The 22,177-nt window shown below is 36.9% G+C and overlaps 1 protein-coding gene across 6 annotated transcripts in view; it reads left to right on the forward strand.

Moving 5' to 3' along the window:
- Positions 1 to 22,177, forward strand: part of NEBL (nebulette) — a 252,787-nt gene that overhangs the window by 155,840 nt on the left and 74,770 nt on the right. For 3 of the 6 annotated variants that reach the window (XM_085050559.1, XM_085050560.1, XM_085050562.1), the window contains exons 1-5: positions 6,403 to 6,588; positions 6,684 to 6,755; positions 13,120 to 13,224; positions 15,333 to 15,443; positions 21,866 to 21,976. The exons of 2 other annotated variants lie outside the window; for them this stretch is intronic. In XM_085050559.1, coding sequence (XP_084906685.1) covers positions 6,523 to 6,588; positions 6,684 to 6,755; positions 13,120 to 13,224; positions 15,333 to 15,443; positions 21,866 to 21,976 — 465 coding nt within the window. In that variant the 5' untranslated portion in view covers positions 6,403 to 6,522. Of the gene's footprint in view, positions 1 to 5,092; positions 5,137 to 5,678; positions 5,765 to 6,402; positions 6,589 to 6,683; positions 6,756 to 13,119; positions 13,225 to 15,332; positions 15,444 to 21,865; positions 21,977 to 22,177 lie in introns of those variants that run through there. One more of the 6 variants, XM_085050561.1, reaches the window with a different exon arrangement.

Consider the following 22,177-nt stretch of genomic DNA (forward strand, 5'->3'; position numbering starts at 1 on the left):
TGGTTTAATCTTTCTTATTCTGGGGAGCTTTCTGAAGACTACTCAGAAATCTTAAAGCTATTATTTTAAATAACTGTCAATGAATAACATAGTTTTTACTGTACAGTTAGCTTTCTGTAGCAATTTGATGCAAATTTAATTATGTGAGAAGCACAGTAACATGAAGTGTTCCAGAATGGTAAAATTTTGAAGGTTTTTTAAAAGATGTATGTTACTTACAGTATTGCTATTGTTCTGTCCAGAGAGTTACAGTATCAGGGCTGCTAAAATACAAGTGCAGAAATAAGAAGAAGAAAAAACTCAAATACAAGTAAAATAAACCACTGTGGCTTTAGTTTCTAGAAAAATGGATTAATTACGGAAGTGAGGGTTATAGGCTGAAAATTAAGTTTATAGGAAATGTGCAATTTTCTCTTCCTGCTCCAGGAGATTCTGTTGGTTCAGGCAGTTGAATTCAAAGTAATGCCACAAGAAAAATTCCTGGCAAGCAAACATGCCCAATCAATATGGCTAAGAACTAAGAGTCTGTATGCAAGATAAATGCAAATTTTCTATTATTTCAGATTATAGTAAACTTTATATTAATGTATAGTCACTGAAAGGAAAAAGGAGATATCCTTAGCTTTTTAGGATTTATTGAGACAAAATGAAACTTGTTTTCTTCTGGCTTCACACCTTTCACCTACTATGATTAATGATTTTAGCTGTATAGAAAAATAAAATTTCCAAACTTTTATTATATATTCCTCTTTCTTTCATAGGATTTAGTTTTTGTGAATAGGAAACTTGGATCTATTACTCAAACTTTTCTGCATTAAGAGAAAAGCTGAACTCCTTCTTCTGCTGAAAGTGATTTTGCCTTTATGTGTACCTCACACAGCAGCCCAGTCAGCTGATAATTTCTTTTTCCAGCCAGCTTTTGTAGAACAGCCTTGTGAAATCTGAGCCACTAATTGCAGAGCAGAGGGACAGCTTGGATGTGTATTGCTCCCCACTGTACGAGCTGTGGGGCTCTTGGCCATTCAGCACATGGGAGCATTGGGGCTCCACATTTGTAGGTACGAGGTAAAAGTATCCTGACTGTTCATGGTTGTAATGCACTGGTAAGAGCTGGGAGTGCTGAAGAGCTCCTCTGCTCTGCCCCAGAGCTGTTGGCTATGGTGGGCTGCCATGCCTGGGTGAGCACTTGAGTAAGGGGAAAAAGGCTTTATGGCAAGAAAGGGAAATGCCACAGCAGCCAGGGGGCGTGGATTAAACAGCTGCAGTGCAGTCAAATGTGGCATCTCAGCTCCTGATCCATCAGCTTCAAAAGGAGCTGTAGGAGGGATAGATTTTTCAGTCTTCTGGTTAAACTGAAAATACTGAGGGGGTGGAAAAAACAGTTTCCTCCATTGTTGATGATTTAATTTCTTGACAAACGAAAAATTTGGAAAAAATAGGTAGAACTGTGTATCCCACACAGGAAATACTGTTTTGAGGTTTAAAAAGTATTGTGTAAACATGGGCAATTACAAATATTGGTAGAAAAATGAAGTGAAGGTTTTGGGGTGGTATTAATGGTTTATTTTGGTTCATTTTAATGTATTGTTCCTGATCACAGCTAAGGCTACATATGCATGGCACAATCTTATGCCCTGATAAATATTCTCCCTTCGGAATGGGTTCATTTCTCAGGATAATGAGTTGTATGGGAAAGAGTTTATTAACTCAGATTACAGTGCTTCTGGTATCTAGATTAGATTGGATATAATTATGTGAAACTAGTTATATACCATATGAACATTTGAAATGCTCTGCCATCAAAATCCAGTTAGCCTAGGCAGTGTCTCTGAGAGTGTGAGTTTACAAAAAATGTCTGTGTTTATGTATTTATTAGGCGTTGAAATTTTTTGGGTTTTCTGGGATTCAAAAGTCAGAATTCTCTCATTTGTATTTATCCTTAGAAATGTCATTGCTACTCTCTGCTTTACCAAAACCTTAAATAAAATGATTTTTATTGAATGAAAATCCTGGCTTAGAACCATGAGGTATTTGCAGGTTTTGAAGTGCTGTTGATAAATGCATTGTTAATGGTGTGACAGATAGAAACTTAAAGGTTAGTTTTTCCTCTAAATAGAGTCATCACTCAAATTTCTCTAGTTAATGTGAGTTGGTATTTCATGTTCAGGGACATTAAAACTGGCCGGCTGGGATTCCTCACATTTTTCTGTTTGTGATTCTGGTGCTGATAGCTTAACTATGAACTTCCTTATGCGGGGCTGCTAGCAACTTCCAGTCTGAGTGTTTCTAGAAATGAGAAGTAATTGAGTCTCAGCACTTGCAAACGCCTTGTGTGCTTTTTGAAAAGACTCCACCATCTGCATGTGTTGAATTAATTGTAGTTATTTCAGTGTTGTCTGTGCCTGTCCAGTAAGAACAGGAAATAAAATGTTAATTTCAGGGATGTCTGTGGGTTGATTTTTAACTAATTGAAAACAGGATAGCTAAAGCACTACCTTTACCTCTGCTCTTGTTAGGTTTTCAGTCCTGAATTGAAAGGAGTATATTCATAATGTATATACATCTCAGTATAGTACTGTGCAGATTTCCAGCTGAAATACCTTGGTCCTTAATTCACAACCTATGTTCAAGTACCCCAGGAGGAACTCTGCATTAAACTGGCTTGAGATTTTGAGGTTTCTGGTATCTTTACCAGGACAAACACAGGTTCTGTTGTTCTGTGAAGTGGTAGCCTGGTCCTTTCAGCCCAGCAGTACATGTAGATATTGGATGTATCAGAAGGCTGTTAGGGATTATGCCAAAAAATTCCATAGGTATTGTTTGTTCAGGGACAGAAATGAAAATCACTGTTAAATTGTTACGTGTATCAGGGCCAAATCAAGATATCAAGCCTTTTAACTTTCTAGGCTAACAACTCCCAAATGTATTTCTTGAAAGACTGATAAAGGGACAAGGAGATGGTGGGGCTTTGGCCAGATGTGGCCTCAGCTGTGTGTGATCCAAGTGGGAAAGCTGCCCAGCTGTGCACCTGAACCACGTACCTGCTAGGCCAACTTGTGCTCATGGGGTTTGGCCTCATTTACACTCCATGTTTCTGCCCCTTCTGCCTCCTCAGCTGATATGTGTTTACATCAAGTACTCAAGTAATGTTCTGTGACAAAAAATAGTCCACTGAAACATGAAATGAGGGCTTGAAGTGTTGGGAAACTGAAATGTCTCCTTTCACAGCATAAGCAGAGGTTGCGTATTGCAAGTACATTGCTTCTGTAAATAATCTAGGCTAAAGTAGAACTGAGATGTGAAATGTCCATGCAGCTGTGTGGAAGTAGAAATGTGGAACTATGCAGCATTTTCTTACAAAATTTGAATCAATTCATGTTGGGTACTTCCCTGAAGAACCCATTTCCCCCCTTTTTATTCATTCTAAGATATCTATAAAGAAATAAGAAATTCTAATTTTGCCATGCCTTCTGTGCATATAAATCTTAGCACTCCATTACAGTGTTTTCTTAAAATTCTGCACAACTGGATTTTGTTTAATCTGTGCTGTTTCATGCCAGAACAGAAGACAATGGATTATTCCATTATATATAGAAAAAAACAACTCAGAGGTGTCTATTTGGAAGTTTTGGTAAAATTGCACGTTTTGCAGGTGAAAAGTAATCTTTAGTACAACATAGTTCATAATTGTTCAGGGGATGGAAAGCTCAGCTCTTTAACTAGGTCTTCGTTCAGATTAGATTTAGTATTTTTATAGTAATTTTAAAAATATTAGAAATGTACAAAAACATTTCCAATGCCAAAAATACCTGCTGATTCTAGGTTATTTTTTGCCCCTTATAGAAGTAACTAAAGCTTCTTTCCCATGCCTGCAAGTGTTCAAGGCCACTTGGACAAGGCCAGGTTGGATGGGGCCCTGGGCAATCTGGGCAACCTTTGCTTGTGGCAGGGGGGGTTGGAACTGGATAATCTTTAGAGTCCCTTCTCACCCAGGCCTTGCTATGATTCTTTTCAACCTGCAGGGTGCTAATTGAATCAACACTTCTAGACCATGCAACTCTTAAATGGTCCTAACAAATTCTTCCCTGAATTATATCTGGATATATTAAATTTTAAGGCTTGCTTTATTGTACAGTGAGTGTTTTCTGATAGTATTCATTGTTTTGAGGAGGGTGAAAAAAAGTGAGACAGGTTTTTGTGTCATAGAGTATCTTGCTGCATCTCTTATGTGAAAAGTGGATTTTTGAGTATCTTGTGTGTGGTTAGTTGATTCTGTGATTTTTTTCCATTACTCCCTTTGTGCATAGTATTATATTTTTCTATAATATGATGAGTTATAGCAACTGTCTGGCAATCCTTGTATTACGGAAGTTGCATGGGGCACAGAGTATTTGAATACTTAGTTATGCAAAAATGAGAAAAAATGAGTTGTATCAAAGTAGTTACAGATTGTAGAATAAAATAGAACGGAATGGAGTAGAATAGTTGAGTTGGAAGGGAATTCCAGTGACTGTGTAGTCCAACTGCCTGATGACTTCAGGGCTGACCAAAAGTGATCTTGCAGGTTTTTATTATGCAGAAGGCAGTGCAGAAAAACCAGAATTAATATATAAATTTTGGTCTGTACAGCTGCTGAAAATCCATCAGCATGTTAAAAAGGTGAACACCTCGCTTTTGCCCCGATATATGAACAGTTTTGGCATTGTAATTTTGACCGTATTTGCTTTCCAGTGCAAAAAATAGCAAAAGATTTCTCCATATTCAGCAAGCTTTGCAGCTCTTAATAGCTTTTCTATATCCTCTTAAATGTTTTTCAATGTCTCCACTTAAAAAATTTATTAAATGTAGGAAGGAAAGGGAAATAAACTGCACTGAAAGAATATAGTATTTTCAATATTATCACAAAATTCCCAAAGTGATGCCTTAGCGCTGCATTTCTGTCTTACACTTTTGTAAGTACTCTGTCTCCTTACCATGTGGTCCTTAAAATGCATGAGTGTGTTGTTTAGGAATATATTTGCTGTTGTCATAATCTTCAAAAAAGGCCTGTTACTGTGAATACTCATATGACTAAAACATTTGTTTCCTCCAGGATGAAACACCCTGAACTCCAAAAGCTGTCAGCATAAATCACAGGTAATTCTCACCTATATAAACTAGACTTCTAGGTTTAAATCCAAACTTCATCAATGCCAATCCAAACCTGAACTTTAGGAGCTTATATTTGAAAGTGGAATGGAAAGTCTTGAAGCTTTCTGTACTCTTAATGTATAAAGAGTTCTGTTTCTTGGTTTAGGCTGAAAGCAGTTCCTGCCTTTGTTCTTAATAGTTTGTTTTTCAAATTTTCAGACCCTAACTAAATCAAATGCTGTATTTTTTCTCATCTTTGAAATGTTTCTTTTTCTAAGGAAATCTGTGTTTTTAAATAAGCTCTCAGGACATTGCGTTTGGGCACATGTGCTTAAAATTCTTTAAAGAGTTTTTTTTAAGAGCACACATTCCTTATATCTTTGCCTGGTTGCAAAGCTGTGTAGTGGTGAATGACTTTGCTAAATGAAGCTCAAAATCATGACCTCTGCAAAAGGAGAAATACACAAGCTACTGTTCAAAAAGAAAAATGACGTTAAAATGCCGGTTGCTCCAATTGGTCTTGTAATACCTTCTTGCTTGTTTTACAGAAGTAAACACTCTGTAAGCAACCATTGACATAAGGATATCTTTCAGTTTCACTGCAGCTGGAGTCAGTGACTTCGTACTGAAAAAGGTTGGTTTTGAGACTACAGACCATGACAGTTTGTAACAGTGGAGGAATATCTACATTTGTATGAATACTTAGCCATATATACTTGTAATACAGACTCGTTTGTATCTATGTATACACAGGTTTAAGCTGCAGCTGACATGATATGGGAAGCATTTAAGGAATTCTGTAAGATTTGTGGAAAAGAAGTAATTCTCAAAAAAATATACTAGCAGTTACATCTACTGGAAAATGAGAACAATGTGCTTTTTTAAACAAGAAGCATTATTATTGGGCCACTAAAATAAAGCTTTGTGATAGCTAATTTTTGAGTCACTGATGCCTTGAATCTTAGACTTGGGCAGTTTTCCCACAAACTTAGAGTCAACGTTCCTCTTTTAATCCTGTTAGTTTTACGAAATTACTTACGTTACTAATTAACTCCATCACAGTATTTTAATTGTGTTCATGTTAATTTTAAAAATGGTCATTTGGAATAGGTTTTAATAGAATTAAAATTATATTTTATCAGTAAGAAAGCGTTAGCTCTGCTGTGAGTGATAGCCAGCAAGGCCATCTGCAATGCCTTTCAGTTCACTCACTCTGAATTGTTCAGATAAAGACTGTCAAGTGCTGCCTAAATAAGGAAGGAGCTGTGGTAGGGTTAAGTGCAGTGGAGGACACAAATGGAGCATTGATTCCAGGCTTGCTGGAGGGTCTGAGCTGTTTCCTGCAGCACTGAACCTTTTAAGAGTTTTCATTGTTTCCCGCAAAGTATTAAAATGCGAGTGTCTGTCATTCAGGATCTCAGGGAGGAGGAAAATGAGAATGGGGAAGAAGAAGAACAGGTGAGTTAAACCCTAGTAGTTTTGAAAAGTACTTCTTTCCTTCTGTTTTTACTCTTTTGGACAATAAACCTGGAATGATTACCTTTCTCTTTCAGATCTTCCTCAACCCTGTTATTGAGGACAGAAATATGGAACTGGCCCGAAAATGCAGTGAATTAATAAGTGATGTAAGTGATGGTGACTATTTGCTTCCTCATATTTGCATTTATTTTTTCAAAGGGGTTTTTATTTATGATACATGTTTTCTCAAATATGTATAGTGTAGCATGTGCCTATCCAAGGCTCAAATAATAAAAGCACACAAAATAATAGAAAAGCACAGATTTGTCTGGTACTGTAAATTATCAGCCACAGAAGAATGAGCTTTTTGGAGCACTTGGATGGTGCAAAGCACAGGCCCCAGAAAAGAGAGTACTTCAAAACATGGGTTTCAGGCAGAGGGTGTCTACCATGAGAACACCTTGGCAGCTTGTACCAGGAAAATGCAGGGTTTTTTCTGGTTGTAGCTTAATCCTATGCAGTTTAATTGGTTTAAACCAAACTGGGTTCCAGTATATATAGCTGTAAGGAGTGAGGTTAAAAACAGAAGATGAATTTTGAGTGTTACCTTTTGTTCTGTTCTGATAGATGCCCAAAACTGCTCAGCATCTTGTTATTGACTATACTTATAGGACAAATCCACTGAAATGTTAGACTATCTTTAAAAATTATTTACCTAGCTAATTTTTGGTTTAGTTACTATAGATTTTTAAGTGTTGATTGGTTATATAAATATTATATAAAATCACAGATCAGGTCCAAGACATCTTAAATTGGAGTAGATCTGATTGCTTCAAAGTAACAGCATCAGATTTGCCTTCTTGGCAGTTTATTTTTGTTTCCCTGTGGGACAGTGTGTCTGGAAAGCAACTCTGTCCCTTCATATGCATGGGTGTAAAGACTGATATTTCTCCTGAGAGAAAGCTGGCTGTCAGGAAAGGAGATCTTTCTGAGGAGAGAGTGATTTGCTAAAACAGATGTTCTAAAGAAATCAAGAAGTGCTGTCTGGCTCATGTTGTGTTGTAATCTGATATTTAGATTTGGGTTGTTGATTTAATGGGAATAGAACATATAGAGTCTATATCTTAGGTATAAATTTTTAAGAGTTGTGTATCAGAAAAAAATAGTCAACTCAGAAGAAGAGTATCTGGGATGCTTAAAGTGTTACAGTGCTGGCTTGAAAGTGTGACTTGAAAGGTCAACATTTCGTCTTTTTCCGTACACTGTCTACTTCAATTTTCACAGAAAGACTGCTGAAAATTGCATAGATCCTTAAGAGAAGCTACCAAGATGGCTCCCTTGTAAACTCAATCTACTTTAGGAAGTAGTAGAGATTAATATTATTTTTACTAATAGATACATACATGCTTTCTTTGGGGAAAAAAGGGCATATGGTGCATTAAGTGCCTGTCAACTCATGTAAAGGCCAAAATGAAAATGGACCTGGAGCTCTTATATGACCCAAAATACATTTATTGCATCCATGCAGCTTCTTTCTAAATGTGGTTGCTGTTCTTAAAGGCAAAAACTTGAAAAATGCTGAAGAAATCTTTTGCTTAATTGAAATGGAGTTACTACTGTGCTCTGTACCCTTTAGGAGTAATGTTGGCTATGGCTGTTAATTAGTGGGTAGATGGAGTGGCTGTATTTTCTTGGATTTTCTGCAGGGGCTTGAGAGCTCAGGTGAATAACTAAGTCAAGCCAGGCTTCTACAGCTTATAATGGTTCAGGGATGTGGGCTTTTGCTGAAAACTTGTGATGCGTCTAGCCTGCAAGCGTGTTAGATTTTCCTTGAAATATGTCAGGCATAATGGCAAAGTGTTATTAATGCTTTCAAAGCAAGAACAATATATAATGGTCCAGAGCAATCTAAATTCAAAAAAGAAGCTTTGTGTTTAAAAATAACATCCAGCTTTGGGCCCTTATTCAGCCTCTGATGAAATCAGTAGGTTTTTCTTCATTGGCTTGAATGGAATAGAGTATGAATTTTGTTTCCCAGAATTTTTGCTATAATGGAATTTCTTATGACCAGTGAAGTCCTTTGTGCCTGGGTATAAATTACTCACCTGGCACATTTCGTCGTGGAGCCAATAAATAGCAAGGAGTTTGCGTTCTTATCTTCCATGTTTGACTTGTTGACATTCAGAACTTTTAAAATATTCCTTATCCTTTATAGCATGAACCTTTGCACAAACTACAGTTTGTGTGGATTTATGATTGGTGTACATCTGCATATTTTATGTGTACAGTGGTTTTAGGGTGCTTGCAGTTTGGCTCTCAGATGACCTTGGGGGAGCAGCCTGTGTCCTTGCTGACCACGAGACTGGGTGATTGTCCTTTTCTGCTGGTGGAGCTGTCAGCACAACTCTCCAGCAGAATGCAGAGCCAGGAGTGCACATGCCTGAGATACTGGGGTTGTGTTACGCTTGCCCTGCATTCTTTGCAGGCTGACTTTAATTTGGCAATGTGGTTTTGAAAAAGTGCTACAATGGCAGCCCTTGGTGCATCTGTAACTGTCAGCCTAGAGCTGTACATAGGGGAAGTTGTGAAGTATTTTTGTGCTCCAGTTCTTGAGAAAATCCCCAGTTTCATTTGCGGCTGGCAGATGTTTGTTCTGTGGCTGTGATACCCCCTGGATCGTTTCTCTCGACAGTCACTCTATTTAATCTCCCTCTATTATGCAATTTTATTCCACAGATGTTTTCAAAACTGTCATGTGTGTTTGATTTATATGAATTGCCTTCCTCTCCAGGCCTTTTCTCTTCCATATTGAAATTGAGCTCCTCCATTTGCTTGTGGTGTATTTTAATCTCTTCTTTGTTTTGATTATGAGGTGTGATGTTGTCAGTATTGTTATAAGCAGAGACAGGAACAATTATACAAGATAATTGACCAAACTATCATAATCCTTTTTGGTAGAATGGCAGACACTTTGCCTTCTGAAGATTCTGCTGAATTTTGGTAATGAGTGGTACCAGTGCTTCTTTCCCCCTAAAGCAAAAACCAGAACTATTTGTCATTTATCTGTCCTTGCATGAAGTCCAACTTTGTTTTAGGATGTGACTGTTAAAAAGAAAAGGCCATAAAGATCTAGAGCCAAGAATGGAAACAGTGTGCCAAAGCAACAGGGTTTTGACCACCTAATTCTGGGTGAAGCTGTCGCCCTGGACTCACCATTACTATTCACAGCCTCTAACTCAAGAGGACCTTGAGGTTTATTTTGCTGGAGATTACTATGGAGTAGTAATAGTGTATGCCTGCCATTTTCTCTTGCTTTTCTCTAGGTTCCTATGGCCACAGAGAAGGGACGCTGTATTAGATGGATCTCTGGTCTGACACAGTTCTTAGTCTTACGACAGATTATAAATTAAGAAATGTAGGGTTGGAAAGTGAATGCTTAATGGAAAGAGGTTCCCTTTTGTTCTAGCACAAAAGCTAGATAAGAAGGTTCAGACAGTTTTGTTGTTTCTCTAAACATAAATAGGTATTTTAGATATTACAGTTCTACAATGGATCTAGCTGTGATGACTTTTGACATGGTTACACCATTGATGTTAAGATTATTAAGAATAGTTTTTGAGTATATTTTCTCAAAGTTAGATGAGCATGTGTCCCTGAATAAAAGGAATGGTGGCTGCCTGGATTAAGCTGTTACCATTGGAGCCTTTCCTTTAGCCCACAGTTTCCCCCTGAGAAAGGCTGATGGGACAGGCCATGGGCGAGATTAATTTTCTTGCTGAACCAGGAATCTTCAGCTTAAAGCCTTGTTTTATAAAGTTGATCTTTCCATATAACATCCATTAAGAAAAAATTGCAGCTTGAAACTTACTGTTTTGGTGGTTGTCTAGGAATTTTTAATCCACTTTACTGGGTAGTTCTGCTGCTGGTCAGAGTTAGTTTTATGAACAGTCAGGCAGAAGAAAAGGATATGAAGAGAACTGTGAAAAATTGGCCCTTTAGTGATCTGTTGAACTCCAGAAGTATATTGAAAGAGCAGTGGCTCCAGGCCATCATTTGCAAATTTTTCCTATTTGTTTTTTTTCACAAGGCTTAACAGATCTGCTCAACATTAAACAGTGTATTTTGTGGTGAGGGGTAAGCCACTGGCCGGCAAAACTTCTATTCAATATTTTAGGCATTTGAATTCTTAACTACAAACTCTGAAGAGGAATATTAGCTTCTCTACCTACTCATTCTGACCATTGGTTATGTTCGATCATAGCCAACCTCTTGAAAATCTTGCTTGCATAAGTTACACTAAATATGTTTTTTAAGTGCAGGTATCATGACTTCATTATACTTGTCCCATTTCAACTTCCATCTTTCTGATTCCAAACAATGTGGACAATATTGTAGCAGAATGGAGTTTGCTGGATCACAGTTTGACCAAACATTTTGTTATATCTGTTCCCTCTAAATTGCCCACTTGAGTCTGTGTGCATTTTGTGGCTTCTGTGGGTTACTAAAACAAATGTGCATAATAAAGGATTAAGGAGGTGGCATTAGTCATTTGCTGCTTTCAATTCTTTTGAAAGCAAGACTTCTACAGCAGAACAGCTTTGTTTCTTCTAGTCATGTTCTGTCATTCGCTCCAGTTAAGAGATACCTTAGGAAGCTTTCATGTTTGATTTTTGAATGTAATTATTGCTCTGTAATTAAAATGGATATAATTACAGTCAGCTTTCAGATATCTGTGGGTGATTCAAGTTGTGAACAGCAAGACTCTCTGTCTCTGGCAGAGTCAAAACTTTACAGGAGTTTCTACTGGGAATGCCATCAAACCCAACCAGTAGACAGTCAGCTCTTTAAACTTCCCATGCACGTGTGCAGGTTGAACAGTAAGTGCCTGCTCATGTTTATCATAACATTTTATCATAAAATTTCCCTTTTTTGTGTGTTGCTCTGTGATTACCTGTGAGTATGGTGTTACACAGAGATTACATAAACCACTGGCTTTGGTTTGTGAGTAAAGTCATGACACAGTAATATTACACCCCTTGTTTGCCAAAAGGTTTTTTTTAGAATAGACTGAAATCCACAAAATCAGATTATATGATTTGGAAATGACATGTAGATTCTTTCAGTAGTCAAATGTGGATGAGCTCAATATCAACCAAAATGGTTTCCTGTGTGAGGATTAAGTAGTCATGAGTTTGAGATGAATTTGGCATTATCTAATCCATTTCTCAATGGTCGCAAAGTTTGCGTTAGAAAGCACAGGAGCTGATTCTGGGTAGGATGCCATCCTTCTCACGAGTTTTTGAAGTCCCTGCAGAGGAGTGTAGACTAGAACTTGTGATATCCATTAAGGATTCAGAGAAAGAGGATATTAAGGCTGCATATTTCTGTAATGCTCAGATGCAGATCATATTGCTTCTGTCAGTGCTTGTCAGCAAGTCTAGAGTGCACAAATTCAAGCTGCTGTTATGCAGAATGTGAAAATGAGGTTAGAGAAATGGTAGCAGATAATAACCATGAAAGCTTAGTACTAAATAATTCAATTTGCATTGATCTAAATAATTCTCTCTACAAAGAAAGAAATGTCACTGAAAACATCTAAGGCTATCCCTGTAAAGTGTATGTCATTAAAACTTATTTAGTCCATCTCATCATAATTCACCATCTTTCTTCATGCAGTTCTTATATAATGAATGTTCCTACACGTTAACCATGTCCATAGATTTTATCCTTCTTGCAGTCTCAGTAATACAAACAATAACTCTGACTTTGGCAACAGCCATGTGATTATTATACCTGCCCATACTATTTGCCCTGTTGTAAGAAAATGGTTGTTTGATTAAAAAAAAAAACCAACCAACCAACCAACCAACCAAACCTTTTTTTTTTTTTTGCAAAATATGTCATAATGTTTTGGTTTTTCCTTTTCAAAAGTGGTTTCCTTTGTGCTTACACATTTTAAAATTGCTCTTAATTTATAATTTGTTTGGTCTTAAAGAAATTCTGTCATTAGTTGAATGTCATGACTGTTGGCTTTGTAGGCAATGGTTTGGCAGTGGCCTCCTGAATTTATTCGTGTAACTCTTGGATTCATAAAGGGGCATTTGATGATGTTATACAGATTCTGTGCTTGCTAGGTTTGTGTTAGAAGTTAGTTTAACAATTTTTATCTTTGAGATCAAGGATCAAGGAGATCAATTATTCGACTCTTCTTTCTTCAGAGATACTAAAATATCTACAACAGTGAAAATGTGCTCTAGATGTAGAGAAAAAATCCCGTCTTTTTCATCTTTATTATTAAAGAGCTCTGTGACTTTTACATAGCCCTGGTAATGTGCGTGAGAACTGGTAGCTTCCCTTTATGGTTTAATTTGATCCAGCCGGAGGTATTTGCAAGCCATCCAGCATAGTATCCATGAATAAAATAAAATAAAATAGAAATAATTTAAAAAACACAAATAAAAATAACCTATGTTTACTTTTCTCTGTGTGTGTTTCTAAGAACAATTAAACTCCTTTTTCTCCTCTTTGTAGATACACTATAAAGAAGAGTTTAAAAAATCTAAAGGCAAGTGCATATTCGTACCTGACACCCCGCAGCTAAAACATGTGAAAAGCCTTGGCGCTTTTATTTCTGAGGTAAGATCTAAAAGACTGAAGAATTTTCTTGGCTTCTTATCCTTCCTAAAAACTCTTTCAGTTGAAAGCTGTGATTTTTAGCAGGGGAAGGATGGCTTATTTCAAATAACAATCCAGTTTAAAGCTGCAGTGACTTAAAAGGCTGTACTTAGTTTATACTATATAGGTGAATAATAATTTGGAATTACATGACACTTTTATTTTGGGATTTAAAGACACTTTACTAATGGTTCTGAGCCAATCCTAGCTATCCCATTTTATGTGTGGATAAACTGAGAAATAGGAAAGGAATGTTACTTTTTCTGCAGTGATGAGATTTGCAAATTGCACCTGTGTGAAATTTCCCTGTTGTGGAGAAATCACAGCCTGGTATCAAACAGAAGGAGACAAGGAAACTGTTTCCATGTTATCATCCCTGTCCTCCTTCAGCAAGGGGCCTGGGGCAGACATCAGGTCAATGCCATCTGTGGGCTGCCTGAGCACTTGCATGCATGTATACAAATCTATATCTATGTATATCTATCTATCTATATATCTATATATCAATCTAAATCTCTGTGTACCTGTGACATTTGCACACACACGACTGTGGTGCCAAAGAAAGAGCTACAGCTTCCAGAATGCCGGGGCAGCATTTACTGCCATCTCTTCATGTCCCAGGTACAAGGTGCTGTAGGATTGCCTCTCTGATTATTTTCCACAGGTAATCAGAAGGAGTTTCACCTGAGAGAGAGTGGCTTTGTTAAAGAATATCTGGTTCTGAGTGATTTTTCTGTCAGAAATGAAGTTTTCGGTGCGCTATTTTTTGTGCCACCTTTATGATTATGATAAAGAGCATCTCAATACTGCTGTCTGATGTTACATAATTTTTATACATTCTAAATTCTCTTTCTGATATACAACAATTTGCTGTGTGGCTTTCAGTATAAATGTGTCTAATGAATACTTTTCTTGTATTTATTTTCCTGTTTTCTGAGAAACAGTGGCATGTCCCAAGGGGAGTAAATCTGATGTAATTGCACTTTATAAGAGACAGACTATTGTCTACAAAAATGCAGTATATCAGGAGTATTTAATCCATCTGTCTGATTCCAGAGAATCTGCTGCTAATTATTAATCAAAGATTTAGAGATATAAAAATACTTTTAAATTTTGAACCCTGCATGTTGGATATTACCACACTCTTAAGCATTCTGTTTATTGCAGCATTACCTGAAGACAATGATGTGATGGATGGTTTATCTTGTAAATTACTGACCTCTAGTGTCCCATAACCTGTATTTGCAAATCTTGGACGCTGACATTCTTAACATCATGTCCACTGTAGTGCAAAAGAGCCCTCTGTTTTGAGGAACAGCAACAAATGCTACAGTAAATTATTGATATATCTACATATAATACATATGGGGATTTAGCCTCTAATGAAGAACTGTATTTCACAGTAAATAAATGACATTAGATAGTATAATTTAAAATATATTTTGTATTTATGATTACTTTCACAGTAGTGCTTGACATTGTTTTATGAATTTGACAAATTTAGATCTGAAGCAAAAGCCTCACAGATTTTGAACTGTTATTCTGGGCTCTCCTGTAAAATCCCTTTGTGAGGAATTGCTAATACTGGAGGAAGCACAGGATAAATAAAAAGTTATTTAAAAATGAGACTGTAATATGAAGAGATGAAATAGAAGTGATGGCAGGCATGCTAACTTCAATGTTCCTGTCCTTTCTAGCTACATGTAATTGTTACTACTTATTATTTGGGAAACTATTTATGGTTGGCCTCTCATTTTGTCCTGTTGTGCAAGACTTGGGAAAAGAGCAAGAAGAAAAAATAATTTTTGGATTTGAAAATGATCTGAAAAAGGATAGAAAAAACTGCCTCCACCAAAATTATTGCATTTAATTGAGAGATATTTTGCATTGCTTTGTGAATTAGACACATCCACATAAAGTATTATTTGAAGATGTTTTCCTTGAAAGTTAATGACAGCATTAAATTTTTCCAGTTCTGCTTTATGCCATTTTACTTACTAGAAAAAATAAGTAGTATGTTTACTGTATCTACATTTTTGCATTATGTGTCACCTTTTTCTGCCCTCTAGGTGAAGTATAAAGGAGCTGCTAAGAAAGACCTTTCCAACTCTCTTTATCAGCAGATGCCAGCCACAATTGACAGTGTATTTGCAAAAGAATTAATGCACCTTCAGAGCAAGGTACAACTTTAGAATTGCAAAAATGATTTTTAGATTAATTGTGTGTCAGAGTATGTACACTTTGTACAAAACATTTGAGTGGACACTTGATTGCCTGCTTGATTTATTTGGGTGAGCTTATCATCCAGAGTTTATCACCCTAACTTCTTAACTTCACAAACTACTCATTTTTAAAATGTTGACAATTTTACTTGTTATGTTTACTAAATATACATTTAGAAGCTGGTCATGCATTCATCAATCTGATTAAATCCATGAATGCAGTAAGGAATTACTGAATTCAGTGACATTGCACAGTCCTTATAGAAGGGTGAATCTTACATAACTTTTTCCACTTGGGTGTTGTATTAGCTATATAAAATGTTTAATGCTGAAGGCAAAAGAAAAAAACCCACTTTAATGACTTCTAAAGGCACTTAGTGGTGGCAGTAAATGTCTTTCTGATGGTCTACACCCTACAACTCACAACAAATGTTACAGAATTAAAATAGGAAATCAGGTATATTGAACATACTGTAAAGCTTGTAAATGACCAGTAAAATAGTAAATTTCAGTTCAGTCACTTTCAGGGGCTCAGAAATGTAATACCCTAAGAGCAGGCAGGTGACTCTTCACTTCCACTGATCTCAGTGGAATTGCAAATGTTAAGTAAGTGTAACATGAATGAGGTTACAGATTTTCATTGTTACTCATGAGAATTACAGCTGATAGGTGGTCATGGCTTTCTGTCCACCAAGCATTTCCATGGTTTTCTTGTTTTTGGTTTCTCCTCTCTTAAAGGTATCAGCTACATATAGTTTAACACAGCCAGTGTGTCAAGTGAACACGCTCCTAAATCCATAATATTGATTGTATCTCAATATGCATTCTTGTAATGCAGTGATACTTTTTCAGACAAAGGAAGATATTCGTAACAAGAGAAAGGACTACAATCTCATGACAGCTTGTGGAGAAATGTTTTGATATAAAATATTGCTTTAATCAAGGGTATATTAAGCAAATATAATAACATATATTTTAGTTTTTAGAGTTTGAAAGGGAACATATATACACTCAAAGCAGCACAGTAGCTGGAATATCATTAATGTGACATTTCATTGTAAAGTGAGTGATTAGAAGAATTACAGTAAAAATAAATTGGCAATTAAACTTGTATAACATTTTAAAACCATTAGCTTGATTTATAAAACATTAGTTAACTATTTTGCCACAGATTTACTCCCAAATTCATTCCAAATTATTATATTATACATTAGTTTACACTAATTAGTTTAATTAACATTGGTGATGTGGCAGAAAAGATAAATAACTCAGACTAAAAATGAAACCATTGATTCATCAAAAAAACCCTTTTAAGAAAAAGACTGACTGTGTATTTGGTATTTTTCAAAGGTTTTCTTCAATCATCCAACAAACATAGAGAAAAAAATATACATGTAGGGTGAGTTATATTTAAGCAGAAATTTTTCCCATAAAATTCATACCATCCCCTTAGGAGCAGATGCATTATAAATCATAATATACCATAAAACTTATAGATATGCTGACACATTTTTCCAACTTGTGGTTAGTGTTGCAGTGGACCTGAATTTAATGCTGCTTTGAGAGAGATCTCAGGGGATTTTCTAGTGAAAATCTCCACCGTATTCAAATCTAATCCATATTGTGCCTATCACTGCAGTACCTAAGTAGCTAATACAAGGATTTCAGATTTCAGCTGGGTTAGGATATGGCAGAGGGGGTTTCTGCTGCATCTGTCTAGCTGGGATTGTGAATTTGCAGGTCATCCTTCCAGGAGGAGACTACAGACATGCCACAGGAAGGAGAGAGAGTAGCACCAGCTGGCCATTGTGCCAGCCCTCCTGCAAAAAGGCTGCTGCAAACACAGAACTGCAGTCTGTTTCTCAGTTATAGTAAGCTGGTTTGAAAATTGGTGCTGATATCCTGAGAGGTGGAAAATATGGGCATGTGTCCTTCTCCCTACCCAGATTAGAACAAATGGATACCCTTGATTCCCTTTCCATGCTCCTTGGATGCAGTGCTGGAATGCTTTTGTGGACTGACCGAGCAGGACTTTTCTTGCTCTGCAGTGCCGTGTTCTTGGCAGGACCCACAGCCTTTCCTGCCAAGCAGGTGCATTGGGATTAGAGCTCATGGTGTGGAAGAAAGAGAGGCACTGCCTTTCCCCACTGCTGCTGCTGGCACAGGCTGGCAGCTCCTGCCAGAGGAACTCCTTGCCTCAGGTGTGTCTCCACAAATGGGCTCTCCCATGACTTGGAGTTTGCTCCTGAGCTGGTGCTGCTGTTCTGCTGCTGCCCAGCAGCCCTGCCTTCAGCCTGCCTGTATATAGCCCAGTTTAGTAATTTGATACACCATTTCAAATCACACACACGATTTAGGAATTTGGAGGCCACTAGGGGAAATTTCCTGTTTTTCTCAAGGAGTTATACCCCACCTGCAGCTGCCTTCCACTGTCCTGTCCAGAGCCAACAGGCTGCCACAGCACCACTGACCATGTTTGCATTCTTCAGCTCATGTGGCAATTGCCAGTGACTTCAGCAGAGCCAGGATCCCCTCCTTCAGGGGTGCTGCCGTGCAATGTCAGTACTGACAGAGGGATCTTGCTGTAATTTTCCTTGTCTCAGTACTAACACTGACACAAGGACCATTACAACACCCTGATACAGGTGGTTCTTTTCCAGTGGAACTTTTCCCCCGTATTGGCTGTATTGAATCATACTCAATTCTCTCTTCAAGATACTGAGGAAAGCCTAAAACCAAATTGCCTGCTGGCTTTTGCATGAAACCCGTGTTTGTTCTTTGGTGTTTTATGTAGAACTGGCATGAAGATGGAAGTAAATAGCTGTAGAGAAGGACATCTATCCAAAATTATGACCAAAAAAACCCGCAAAACAAACAAAAAAGCCCCCTAACATTGTTTATGGGAAAAAATGTTTCATGAAAATGAAAAAGAAGTTTCTTAGCTCCACATACTTGGATAGCTTTTTTCAATTTAATTTTTTCCTCTTCACAGAAGATTTGACTGTTGCCTTCTAAATGGCTTTCTTGAGAGTGAGCAACCTGATTTGCCTCCCTCTCTCTCTTTTGTCATAGCTGTTCCCTGGGTAAACTAGAAAGAGGAGAAGTCCCTGTCATCACTGAATAACTTCACTCTCCTTACAAGCCTACAAAGCTCTTACCAATTTCCCTGTTCTCTGCAATGAGAAAAGAAATTTGATGAGAGCAGTCTAGGAAGGGAGCTTTCATTTTGATTTTTCTGGAAAAGGACAAAATGGAAATATTTTTTAAAAACTGCGATTTTCTTGTAGAAGATATTTCTGAAGGAAAATTCCTGATCCTTGCTAGCTCTGTGCCAAGTTTTTTCTTGTCTGGAGATCAGTATGCTGAATACTTCCTTATGTAAAACAGTATTTTTTTAATAAGGTGTCACAATGATAAAGGTATTTAAAATTGCTTGGGGGGAAGCAATGTTGAAAGAAATGTAAGCATTTCATAACCTTTTTCATCACTGTATTTCTGCCATAAGAGGCAATTGCACTGTTTTTCCTCTTATCTAAAAAGGATAATCTAAAGCAAACTCAAGGCAGTTTAATTTTCTGCTTTGCACAGGGCAATATCTCAAAGAGTAGCTATATGTCAATTATGAACAGTATTTCCTGTTTCTTTATAAAGATGAGCCAAGAGAATCTTAAGCAATGTTTTCAACTTCCAAAGGAAGTTTCAGAGTTTAATTTCTTTTGCTAGAATAAAAATTCTGTTGTTTACTGCATCATTTCCAATCATATTACACATAATCAAACTGTTTTATGTAATTATTCAGGGGTTTTTTTATGGCATGAAATGTCATGTTCAAGATTTCCTCTGTTTTTTTGGTGGCAGGTATTAGTCTTCTGGGCTTCTATAGTTCTGTTTTACATGAATACATTGGATAATCTAATTCTCTGTACTGAGATGAAAGTGACATTTTCTGTGTTCTTGAACATTTCCTCCTACAAAAGCCTACTTCATGGATTTTAAGTTCAGAGCACTTCTTGATGACTGTAAAGGGGAATACAAAAATAAAAATGTAATATTGTTTAAAGTATGCCAAAACAGCGGGTCAGTCAGAGCTGCCTTAAAAGAGCACAAAGCCTTCCCTAATGCAGGTTCCTATTGACACACTGGTGTACAAGAGAGAGGAAAAATAAAAAATGAGTACTTACAAATTAGTTCAATCTGAAGTCATACCTACTTAAATAATTGCCTTGTATTTCTCAAGTTAATAAATGGTGCCACTGCAGGGTAGAGGTTATGTCAGTGACCTATAATGCTTGATCTCTCTGTAGAGTAGTTTCATGTGTAGATGTGATAAAGGAAATTCAGTTTAGCTAAAACTTCAAAATCAACACGAGATGAGAAACAAATGCATGCATGCTAACCTGTGAAATAATGGTTTTAAGAGTATTGATGACATAATGATAAATATTTTTACATGCTTACTTGGGACTGGTTTACAAATCTGGGAATAGTTTTGCACTGAACTGTCCCAAAACTAAACTCGACAGAAATTGAAACCTTCCTAGCCTAGGATTGCGTCAAGACTACTTTAGCGAGTTAATAAAAATAATGTGAAAAGATAGGAAGAACACAGATGCCAAAGCAAGTGAAATATTGCTACATTAAGCTAAAGAAATGGTCATCTTTTCCCAAGACAGTGGAAATTTAATTGTTATTTCTGTTAAATTTCTCATGCTGAGCGTTGATGTGTTATTGTGTTTTGATGTCTTGGTTACGTAGCCCATCCACCAAGGGAAAAACAGAGATGCTGAACCAGTAAAATGGCAATGCAATAAAATATCTGTAAATTAGTAGATTTTGGAAGGAACTGTATGGGTGTTCTTTTCATAATGGCATTAAGTGGGGGACATCTGAAAAGTGACAAGCAAGGGGAATTAGCAAGAGTTTTTGTGGCATTTGTTTGTATATAATTACACTTTTGTGGGGAATCATTTAGTAGTTATGCTGAATGTTAGTGATGCTTCAGTCTTGCTAAAGATCATGTGCTTTTCCATTTGCAAAATGTAGCCAGCGTAGGCAAGTTATGGACTCTTTTTGTTTCAAATTCAGTTGTGTTTGTTTCTTCAGAGAGTGGATTGTTTTACACTGTAAAAGGAGGTGGAACATTTTAAGTTTCCTGATTTGATACTTTTGTTCAAGTAGTAGCAGTGCAAGTATACCCCACCCCCCTTTTTGTCTTAATCTCTCAGCCTGTATATCATTTTGTAATCTGAGATAGTCAGGGCAGATACTCACATACTGCTTTGGGCACACTACTCTGTAACTCAGATGAAATCTTGCTTTAAACAAAAACAGATACAGCATTTTCTCACAGGTCTATTATCCTGTCCTAAAAGAGTCTGAATCTCTGTAGTTGAGAGTTTCTGTCTCAAAACTTACACAGTATTCTTTTATTGCTATCATGGGTTTTAGTTTCAATCTTTCTCCTCCTGATCAGCTTTCAATCTTATTTAGTATTTGCTGTTTTCTTGGGGATTATTTTAATGCTTGCTCATCGGAGTTATTAGAAAGTGAATTTTCTTGATGCTTGCTGCTTTTTAGGCATCAAAACCTGGTGAATTTTCCTTAATATAAGCCTAAAAGCTTCTGACAAGGATAAGTGTAAGATCAGCTTTTCAGGCAGTTGTAGAATGTGAGTGTGTATATGTAAGTATAACACAGCACACTGAAAGCTGGATGAATGCCCAACATTGAGCTCCATTTCTATTATAAAAGTAAAGGTGTTTATAAACTCACAATTCAATTCCATTTGTCTTTACCATGATGACAATTGAACGTAAATATTATTTTCCTTTGTGAACCTGGGGGGCTAGTCAAAATGTGTATTGTGCTGGTAGTTTCCTAACAGTGGAAGAAATAGAAGTTTGGGCTATGAGTATTTAAGGCAAAGCTATTTGTTTATGAAAAATGCATAAAATACTTTCTTTGTTTCTGAAAATGAAGAATAGTTCTATAGCTGGTATGTATAGTTATATTATGAGACATTCAGAGTGTGTTTTAAGAAAAAAAAAAAAGCAGCTTTTACTTATGCTTTTCCCTGGGCTGCTTTCTCACCTTGTTAAGCTTAATTTTCTGTTTCTGTATATTACTTTTTCTTTCCCCTGTCTACTCAAGCATCTGTTGCAATAGCAGATGCAGAGAAATCTGTCTGCTGACTATGCCTCATATGTCTCTGGTTTGGGTGGAAGCTGCTCTCATTTCAGAGTTCTGGTTCCATTAGGGAGCTTAATTATTTATTAGGTTTCTTCCCAAATACAGGCACATTTGGCCACTAGGTTTAACCCAGCTCATGTTATTATGCCTGCTCTACTCAGGTCGCAAAAGTATAATGTTGCTCTTTTCAGGTCCTCTACAAACAAAAACATGATGCAGAGAAAGGATTTTCAGACTATGCACGAATGAGGGAACCTCCAGATGTTAAACATGCCATGGAAGTCAGTAAACACCAGAGTGATGTAAGTACTCCCCCATCTGAAATGAGTGTGCTTGTTTTGGGTAGATGCATCTGTCATGGCTTACTGAAATGAATTGGGAATGGAATATTTCCATATTTCATTAGTTGGTATTTTTTTATAAATTATTTGCTCTGCAGAAATTTTGCACATGATGTGTGTATAAAATATCCTTTAAGTAACAGTATGTGAATTTTATTCTGA

The sequence above is a fragment of the Lichenostomus cassidix genome, chromosome 2 (genome assembly GCF_008360975.1).
Source record: "Lichenostomus cassidix isolate B80296 chromosome 2, HeHo_3.0, whole genome shotgun sequence".
Taxonomy (NCBI): Eukaryota; Metazoa; Chordata; class Aves; order Passeriformes; family Meliphagidae; genus Lichenostomus; species Lichenostomus cassidix.